We start from the raw sequence: 10,000 nt of genomic DNA, 5'->3' as shown, positions 1-10,000 counted from the left end.
TTTTCAAACACGGGGGTCATTTGGGGTCACCAAATAACTATCCACAGAACCAACGTTTGCATTTCTTACCGATCCTAACAATACATTACATTACATTACATTACAGGCATTTAGCAGACGCTCTTATCCAGAGCGACGTACAACAAAGTACAGATCAAACACAAGTACAAGTGTGAAGTGGACCTGAGAGACAGTACAGTTCCGAGTCCTAGTGTAATCATACAGATACAAACCTAACAAACATACGAACCTAAGCGGACCTGCTGTCCCTTTAACCGGAGAGGGGGAGGGAGAGGGGAGAGGGGAGAGGGGGAGAGGGGGAGGGGGAGAGGGGGAGAGGGGAGGGGGAGAGGGGGAGAGGGGGAGGGGGAGAGGGGGAGAGGGGGAGAGGGGGAGGGGGAGAGGGGAGAGGGGGAGAGGGGGAGAGGGGGAGGGGGAGAGGGAGGTGGAGAGAGGGGGAGAGAGGGGGAGAGGGAGAGGGAGAGGGGGAGAGGGAGAGGGAGAGGAGCAGAGGGAGAGGGCAGAGGGAGAGGGGCAGAGGGAGAGGGGCAGAGGGAGAGGGAGAGGGAGAGGGAGAGGGAGAGGGAGAGGGAGAGGGAGAGAGGGAGAGGGAGAGGGAGAGGGGAAAGGGAGAGAGAGAGAGAGGGAGAGGGAGAGGGAGAGGGAGAGGGGGAGAGGGGCAGAGGGGCATGGCTGACGTGCTGTGATGTCTCTCCAGCTGCAGAGATGGCGGACGAGCCCGTGAGGCAGACCCGCAGCCAGAAGAGGGCGCTGGAGCGGGAGGCCCCGCCCCCGGAGGCCCTGGCCCCGCCCACCGAGGTCCTGGCCCCGCCCACCGAGGTGGAGGGGAAGAAGTTGAGACTGGAGCCGGGGGGCGGGGTCAGGGCGGGCGGGGGCGGGGCCAGGGCGGGAGGGGGCGTGGCGAAGGCGGAGCCTGGCGGGAGGGTGTCCATCCTGAGCGACACACACACTCACTGATACATACACACTGATACACACACACTGATACACACACTCACGCACACTGATACACACACGCTAATGTACACACACACACACTCACTGATACATACACACTGATACACACACTGATACACACTCAAACACACACTGATACACACACACAGATACATACACACTGATACACACTCACACTCACACACACTGATACACACACACAGATAATGGGTAATGTAGTTGATCTGAGAGTTGCTGGTATGTGTTCTGGTTCCTCAGTGGTGGAATGATTTGCCTACCACTGTCAGGACAGCAGAATCCCTCCCCCTATTTCGACGCAGACTCAAAACCCACCTTTTCAAACTCTACCTTAGTCCTCCCTCCTGATTTCCCCTGCCCCTCCTTTCTGATATCCCTATCCTTGTCTAACCCCCCCCAAAAAAAAAAAAAAACTTCTGATGACAACAACTATGTTTAGAACAGCATTTCCTGTGTATTTTGCTAGTTTCTGGATGTGATGCTCTGACTTATGGTAGAACCTATGCACTTGTAAGTCGCTTTGGATTAAAAGCGTCTTCCAAATGACTAAAATGTAAATGTAAATGTAAATGCAGGTCCCAGCTAGACCACTCCGATCTGCCAACTCTGGTCGCCTTACGGTTCCCTCTCTACGTGCACCTGGCGGTCGAGCTGCACGTTCACGCCTGTTTTCCGTTCTGGTTCCTCAGTGGTGGAATGACCTGCCTACCACTGTCAGAACAGCAGAATCCCTCCCCCTATTTCGACGCAGACTCAAAACCCACCTTTTCAAACTCTACCTTAGTCCTCCCTCCTGACTTCCCCTGCCCCTCCTTTCTGATATCCCTATCCTTGTCTAACCCCCCCCAAAAAACAAAAAAAAAACTTCTGATGACAACAACTATGTTTAGAACAGCATTTCCTGTGTATTTTGCTAGTTTCTGGATGTGATGCTCTGACTTATGGTAGAACCTAAGCACTTGTAAGTCGCTTTGGATTAAAAGTGTCTGCCAAATGACTAAAATGTAAATGTAAATGTAAAAAAAAAAAAAATTGCACTTATGATGACGACTATATGTTTAGAACAGCATTCCATGTGTATTTTCCTAGTTCTGGATGTGATGCTTTGACTTGTGGTAGAACCTATGCACTTGTAAGTCGCTTTGGATATAAAGAAACTTTTAAATGTATGTTTTGAATAATTCTATATTTTTTCATAATTTTAATGAGATTTTAGGTTATTGTCCTATTTCCTTAAGGATTAGGCACCATAAAAAGCTATGTCAGAAACCCAGAATATTATTCTAAACAGATGAATTGCCTCCTGAATATGATCAGTGTGTTTCTTTGACTGATTAATATGAGGGGCAAGTGTACCAGGTCCTGCGAAGTTGAGCGAACGTTTTGCCTGTTTAGAGAGTGAAAGGTGTTGTGGAGGAGGACCGTGTCAGGGTGAGGAGTGCTAACCGTGCTAATGTGCTAATGTGCTAGCCCTTTTGGTTCTGGCTAAGTGTGCCTCCACGCAAGTGCAGATTACTCAATGTTGTGGAGATCCACCTTTTAGTTTGTGGGTTACAGAGGTGTACAGAAAGGTGTTTGTGTGTGTGTGTGTAAGGGGTTGTGGGCTTGATATTGAGACATACGCACACACACACACTTTGTGTGTATTATGTGTATATGGTGTGTGCGTGTCCATATGGTGTGTGAGTGTGTGTGAGTGTGTATATATGGTGTGTATGTATAGTGTGCATGTGTGTGTATATATTGTGTGTGTATAGTGTGTGTGGTGTGTGTGTGTGTATATATATAGTGTGTGAGTGTGTATAGTGTGTGTGTATATATGTGTGTGTGAGTGTGCGTGTGTGTGTGTGTGAGTGAGTGTGTATATGGTGTGTGTGAGTGTGTATAGTGTGTGTATGTGTGAGTGTGAGTGTGCGTGTGTGTATATGGTGTGTGTGTGTGTGTGTGTGTGTGTGTGTGTGTGTGTGTATGTGTATGTGCGTATGTGTGTGAGAGTGTGTGTGTGTGTGTGTGTGTGTATATGGTGTGTGTGTGTATAGTGTGTGTATATGGTGTGTGTGTGTGTGTGTATAGTGTGTATATATGGTGTGTGTGTGAGTGTGTGTGTGTATATGGTGTGTGTGTGTATAGTGTGTGTATATGGTGTGTGTGTGAGTGTGTGTGTGTATATGGTGTGTGTGTGTATAGTGTGTGTATATGGTGTGTGTGTGTGTGTGTGTATATGGTGTGTGTGTGTGTGTGTATAGTGTGTGTATATGGTGTGTGTGTGTGTGTGTGTATAGTGTGTGTATATGGTGTGTGTGTGTGTGTGTGTGTGTGTGTGTGTGTGTGTATAGTGTGTGTATATGGTGTGTGTGTGAGTGTGTGTGTGTATATGGTGTGTGTGTGTGTGTGTGTGTGTGTATATGGTGTGTGTGTGAGTGTGTGTGTGTATATGGTGTGTGTGTGTGTGTGTGTGTATAGCACATTGCGCATGTGGGAGTGCTGTTCCTGTCACACAGGAAGTGGAGCCCCCCCCTTTTAGAAAAGTTTGGGGCAGGCCCTCCATTTCCCCCCCGCCCCCTGAGCCTCCCTCCCTCTCTGCACAAAATGGAGGCTCTGTCACCAACCGGTTCCAGCCGGCCGTTGCCATGGTTTCCACACTGGAAGGAGCGGTTAAAGGAGGGGGCGTGGTGTGTGTGTCACATGACACACGCAGAGAGAGAGAGACGGGCCTTGGTCATGTGACTCCGGTGGCTGACTGACTGGAACACAGGAAGTGGTTTTTGTGATCATTGAAGAATCTGTCCTGAAAGAGTCATTTTTATTTTTTCAAGTTTTGGGAGTGAGGGCAGGGGGGCCAAACTTTTCCGACCCAAATTAAGGCCCCCCCCCCCCCCCGCTTTTTCTGTCCCTGTACCCCGCCCCAAACCTTTTGTCCCCCATTTCTTTATTCCTTTAATGTTGAGTCTCTGTGTTTGGATCTTCTGAATCCACTCCAATTCCTGAATCTAAATTGCTGTTTGTTCCTGTTTATTATTTTTACTGCCTCTGATCTATTTTTAGCTGTGCATATTTCATCTTGAGGTGCTTTGGGAAGGGTGGCCTGTAGCGTAGTGGTTAAGGTGAATGACTGGGACACCCAAGGTCGGTGGTCCTAATCCCGCTGTAGCCAAAATAAGATCCGCACAGCCGTTGGGCCCTTGAGCAAAGGCCCTTAACCCTGCATTGCTCCAGGGGAGGATTGTCTCCTGCTTAGTCTAATCAACTGTACGTCGCTCTGGATAAGAGCGTCTGCCAAAATGCCATTAATGTAATGTAATGTAATGTAATGTATTGTACTTGTACTGGGCGTGCGTGTGTTTGGATTGGTTGAGCAGGACCTGGGCGGGACCGGGGCTCGTGTTTGAGACGAGGCTCGGCTCGGGGCGTGGAGGCGCCGCAAGGGCTGCTGGGTAATGGTGATCTGCAGGACGCCTGCACGTGGAGCCCTGTCAATCAATCACGTGGTCTCCCGGGAGACCCGAAACACAGCGAGCAGCGACACAGAGGACAGAGAATATTTTGAAAATATTATTTGATCATGGATTTAATCAATGTCTGACATCTGAGTGAAGTCGCCTCTGTCAGCACCAGGGTCAGGGGCGACCTGGGACCCGGGAGGCTGGAGGTTCAAACCCCGGTGGCGCCGCAACGTGATCTGTTCAGCTGTTGGGCCCTTGAACAAGGCCCTTAACCCTGCATTGCTCCAGGGGGGATTGTCCCCTGCTTAGTCTGTGGATAAAAGCATCAGCTGAATAAATGATTCTTTATTTATTACAGGGGTAGGGGTGTAAAGATACAACTCAATGATGAATCCCTCTCTCTCTCTACCTCTCTTCACTGCCCTCTTTCCCCCTCCCTCTCTCTCTCTCTCTCTCCCCCTCTCTGTCTCTCCCTCTCTACCCCTCTCCTGTCCATCAGACAGGAGTAATTGATCTCTGATCAGCTCCCACACGCAAAAATAAAGAAATAAAAAATATATATAATCCACCGCGAGCTATCCTAACGTGACTCTCACCCTGCCGCGTCATTCCCTCGTCACGGCAGAAGGCAGATTATTAGTGTTTGCTGCCCTCCTGTGGACAAAGTTAGCCACTGCGTTTGCGAGTCGCGTATTTCTTGGGAACGCACGTATATATATTTTTAAATTCTAGGAAATGCAAGTGCGCTTTCGCTTTCTGTGAATTTAATGGATGCTGCCGTTTTTCCGGCACATTGGTGGCTCATATACTCCGGATTGTCTGGTGAATTAAATGTGCTTTTTCAGGTTTTATTCCCTGACACCCAACTTCATGTCTCTGCAATGTAATCGCATGCCCACAAAAATTTGATCAAAGCACACACACAAACGCAGTCTCGCACACACACGCATACACACCTACGCACACACGGGCACACTCACACGCACACACGGATACACACACACACACACACACTCACGCACACACACAGTCGCACACACACACAGTCACACATGCACAGACACACACGCACACAGTCGCAAATATTTATGTGTGCGTGTGTGTGCAGTAGGGCAGAACTCAGTAGTGGAATAAATGAAATGTCTACATTTGGAATTCCAGATAAAATAGAGGTTGACACTTCTCTTAGTTTATTTTTTATTAAATGTCTTAACTCGTTTTCCCGCAGTAACGTCAAAGGGGAGAAACGGCCACCCTCGCCGGATGATGTCATCGTCCTGTCGGATAACGAGCCGCCCAGCCCCCCCACCATGAACGGGCTCAACCACTGTCCCAAGGAGATGGACACGGAGCGGCTACTGGTACGGCCCACAATGCACTGCGGTGCCGCGACGGAGGAGCGGTCGGGTTTGGCGGCCGTGTGTGTATTGGCGATTGCATGTAGTTTACGCGTAGGATCCAGAGACCGATTTATGGAGCTGTGGCGATGGTGCCCCAAAAAAACAATAAATACAAAATCAACATCTAGTCTTTAGGTTATTTAAATAATAACTTTAGGATAACTTTCAATGTTCAACCGAATGTAGCCGGGTTTTCACCTGAACGCCTGCCTTGGGTCAGTAGACAGAGACTCGTTGCTGGGTGTGAGAAATTGTCTGTGAATCCAGGTGATTTTTACCTGTGTGGTTGTGTGTGGCCCAAGAGCCTGTTCCTGTGTGTGGCTGAGTGGGTAGGGCAGGGGCTGCAGGGGTGATGATTGACAGCAGTGTGTTTAATCTCAGTGTGCTGACTGTCATAGAGCTACTGCTCAGTTTCACTCAGAGATGTGTGTGTGTCTGTATGTATGTATGTGTGTGTGTGTGTGTATGCATGTGTGTGTGTATGTATGTGTGTGTGTGTGTATGTGTGTGTGTGTGTCTATGTATGTGTGTGTGTGTGTGTCTGTATGTATGTGTGTGTGCGTATGTGTGTGTGTGTCTGTATGTATGTGTGTATGCGTGTGTGTGTGTGTGTGTCTGTGTGTGTGTGTATGTGTGTGTGTATGCGTGTGTGTGTGTGTATGTGTGTGTGTGTCTGTGTGTATGTGTATGTGTGTGTGTGTGTGTGTGTGTATGTACAGAGGAGCAGTCCTGAGGAGAGGGGGCGTGTCATTAAGCAGCTGAGGGAGGAGCTGAGGCTGGAGGAGGCGCGGCTGGTTCTGCTGAAGAAGCTCCGTCAGAGCCAGGTGCACAAGGAGCCGCCGGCCCCAAAGGTACCCCCACACCCCCACCATCACCCCCACACACCTCCACCATCACCCCCACCCCTCCACCATCACCCCACACACCTCCACCATCACCCCACACCTCCACCCCCTGATTTACTCACCATCGGTCTCTCTCTCTCTGTCTCTCTTCAGACCACTGGGTCATCCAGCTCTGCGGCCACACCGCCCCCTCTGGTCAGGGGAAGTATTGCAGCCAACAAGGGGTCACTGCAGGTCGGTGTAGCTTCCACAGTCCGGCTTCCTTGTGTGTTCCTGTGAGGCAGCCAAGCACTGGCGGTTAATTAAAAAGCAGATTAATTTAAAAGAGGCTTCTCACTGCAGCTCTGTCGCTTTAAGAAAAAGTGTAAAGTTTGAGAGGTTGTGTTCTGCAACGTTCTGCAGCGTGGCGTTAACGCCTTTACCCGTGCCGTTAGGTGGTGTCGGGGCGGAGTTTGGGCGGGGTCATCCCCCCTCCTCTGGTGCGGGGAGGGCAGCAGACCTCCTCCAAACCCGGGTCCCACAACTCCCACACCGTCATGCCTCCCCTGGTCAGAGGCGCACAGGTAAGCCAGTACCGCCTTCACTTCCTGTGGGAGGCTCTCTCTGTGACATCACTGTCTTCACTTCCTGTGGGAAGCTCTCTCTGTGACATCACTGTCTTCACTTCCTGTGGGAAGCTCTCTCTGTGACATCACTATAATGACTCTCCAACTCTCCTTTGCTGTCTCTCCCCACCTCCTCCTCTCTCCTCCTCTCTCCCCCTCTCTCTCTCCCTCTCTCCACCTCTCACTCTCTCTCCCTCTCTCCCCTCTCTCCTTCTCTCTCCCTCTCTCTCCCTCTCTCCCCCTCTCTCTCCCTCTCTCTCCCTCTCTCCTCTTCCCCCTCTCTCTCCCTCTCTCCTCCTCTCACTCTCTCTCCCTCTCCCCCTCTCTCCCCCTCTCTCCCTCTCTCTCCCTCTCTCCTCTTCCCCCTCTCTCTCCCTCTCTCCTCCTCTCCCTCTCTCCCCCTCTCTTCTCATCCCCCAGCCGGTCCAGGTGACCCCCCAGCAGATCCACTGCATGAGACAGCAGCCCCATCAGCACTCCAGCTCGGGGCCGCCCCCCCTGCTGCTGGCCCCCCGCCCCGCGGGCCCCGGGGTGCAGGTCCAGGGCCAGCGGGTGATCCAGCCCGGCCTCATCCGCGTGGCCAACGTGGGCAGCACCGGCCTGCTGGTCAACATCTCCCAGGTGAGCACACCTGCCGGGGCTTCCCCACGCTCCTGCGGACGCCTGGGAGAGAGGGGGCCAGGTTCTATAGACCCTCTGTACCTGTCGGGACTTCCAGAAGGCACCTCTATAGACCCTCAGTATCTGTTGGGACTTCCAGAAGCTTCTACGAGACGCTCTTTACCTACCTGAGGTTCCCTATAGTTGTCACTGCTCCTCCGCCTGTGTGCATTGCATGGAGGGTCTGCTTTCAGAGCAGAAGAGTTTGAGTTACAGGTACTTCTGGTGCTGCCGCACAATACCGAACGTCAGGCCAGAGCGGGGAGTGGATCTTCAGGAAGTTGATCTGATGGGAATGTTCAGGCTCAGTCTGTAGGAAGTGAACACTTCCTGTATGGCCCTGATTACCTGAAGGGTCCACAGAATCTGTCCCCTCACCTCAGTGAATAATGCCTTATGTTGGCTAGAGAGCGATTTGACTTTCAGAGTTGCCAGTCGTCCTGGATTTGTTTGGGGGCATCCCATAGGTTCTTGTCCCATATTTTCCGGTTTTACACATTTTTACTTCTCATTGATGACTTCCTGACACAGACACACAAAACAAAGCGGGCAATAGAAAAACCAAAAGGTCAGTGATGGGCCTTACAGAGTCAGGTTGCTATGGATACAACCCCCCCCCCCCTCACTTAAAACGGTGTCCTATATTAGAACAAGGCAATGTTTGACATCCTGGTTAGCTTCTTTACCCAAGTACTGTTAATGAAAAAGTAAGCGTTCATTTTCCAACAAGAGGTTGCCAAGTCTTTTATTCGCTTCCCTACAAAGTCTCCTTGTTTTAAGGTGGCGCCTTCGGCTTATGGGAATTCAAGCTTGTGTACGGCATTGACGCCGAACGGACTGATACATTCCTCCTTTATCTCCCAGGCTTCGGCAAACTCGCTGAAAGGCTCCATTGTGACATCACAGTCCCAGCTGACGGGCGGCAGCGTGTCATCAGTGAGCGCCAGCGAGTCGCCGGCCAGTCGCCAGGCGGCCGCCAAGCTGGCCCTGCGCAAGCAGCTGGAGAAGACCCTGCTGGAGATCCCCCCGCCCAAGCCCCCCGCGCCCCAATTCAACTTCCTGCCCTCCGCCGCCAACAACGAGTTCATCTACCTGGTGGGCCTGGAGGAGGTGGTGCAGAACCTGCTGGACACGCTGGCTAAGGGTGAGCGTAGCATAGCGCGCGGGCAGGGCGGCCATAGCCTAGTGGTTACCGTGCTATAGCCGAGTGGCTAAGGTGCCTATAGCCTAGTGGTTACCGTGCTATAGCCTAGTGGCTAAGGTGCCTATAGCCTAGTGGTTACCGTGCTATAGCCGAGTGGCTAAGGTGCCTATAGCCTAGTGGTTACCGTGCTATAGCCTAGTGGCTAAGGTGCCTATAGCCTAGTGGTTACCGTGCTATAGCCTAGTGGCTAAGGTGCCTATAGCCTAGTGGTTATCGTGCTATAGCCTAGTGGCTAAGGTGCCTATAGCCTAGTGGTTACCGTGCTATAGCCTAGTGGCTAAGGTGCCTATAGCCTAGTGGTTACCGTGCTATAGCCTAGTGGCTAAGGTGCCTATAGCCTAGTGGTTATCGTGCTATAGCCTAGTGGCTAAGGTGCCTATAGCCTAGTGGTTATCGTGCTATAGCCTAGTGGCTAAGGTGCCTATAGCCTAGTGGTTATCGTGCTATAGCCTAGTGGCTAAGGTGCCTATAGCCTAGTGGTTATCGTGCTATAGCCTAGTGGCTAAGGTGCCTATAGCCTAGTGGTTACCGTGCTATAGCCTAGTGGCTAAGGTGCCTATAGCCTAGTGGCAAGGATTGATTGGCCCCTGCTTTGTCTAATCAGTCGCTTTGGATAAAAAACAAGCATTAGCTAAATAGCTGTGATGTAATGGGAGTCAGGTGTAAAGACAGTCTGGCCACCAATCAGCAGCACTAATAACCTGGGAGAAAAGAAAACCAGGGCCGGATTTAGATTGGAGGGTTAGATTTGTGATCCCTGTTCTACATATTCACACCAGGCAGATGAGCCATGAGGATAGTTGTATGCACAGCTAGTCACCTGGTCAAATACGTCACTGTTTTTGGA

General features: G+C 51.1%; 1 protein-coding gene across 2 annotated transcripts in view; it reads left to right on the top strand.

The window, feature by feature from the left end:
• The window catches only part of LOC133129616 (transcriptional repressor p66-alpha-like), a 37,111-nt gene that overhangs the window by 21,996 nt on the left and 5,115 nt on the right, over nt 1–10,000 (top strand). For both annotated transcript variants that reach the window (XR_009708830.1, XM_061243826.1), the window contains exons 2-7: nt 5,668–5,800; nt 6,559–6,690; nt 6,838–6,918; nt 7,119–7,247; nt 7,710–7,910; nt 8,814–9,093. Coding sequence is in view for 1 of the 2 variants with exons in the window: in XM_061243826.1 (XP_061099810.1) it covers nt 5,750–5,800; nt 6,559–6,690; nt 6,838–6,918; nt 7,119–7,247; nt 7,710–7,910; nt 8,814–9,093 (874 nt within the window). In the remaining variant the exon portion in view is untranslated. The remainder of the gene's footprint in view (nt 1–5,667; nt 5,801–6,558; nt 6,691–6,837; nt 6,919–7,118; nt 7,248–7,709; nt 7,911–8,813; nt 9,094–10,000) is intronic.

This window comes from Conger conger, chromosome 5 (assembly GCF_963514075.1).
Source record: "Conger conger chromosome 5, fConCon1.1, whole genome shotgun sequence".
Classification (NCBI taxonomy): Eukaryota; Metazoa; Chordata; class Actinopteri; order Anguilliformes; family Congridae; genus Conger; species Conger conger.
The sequence above is the reverse complement of the archived record's forward strand: the minus strand, read 5'-3'. Positions and strand labels throughout refer to the sequence as shown.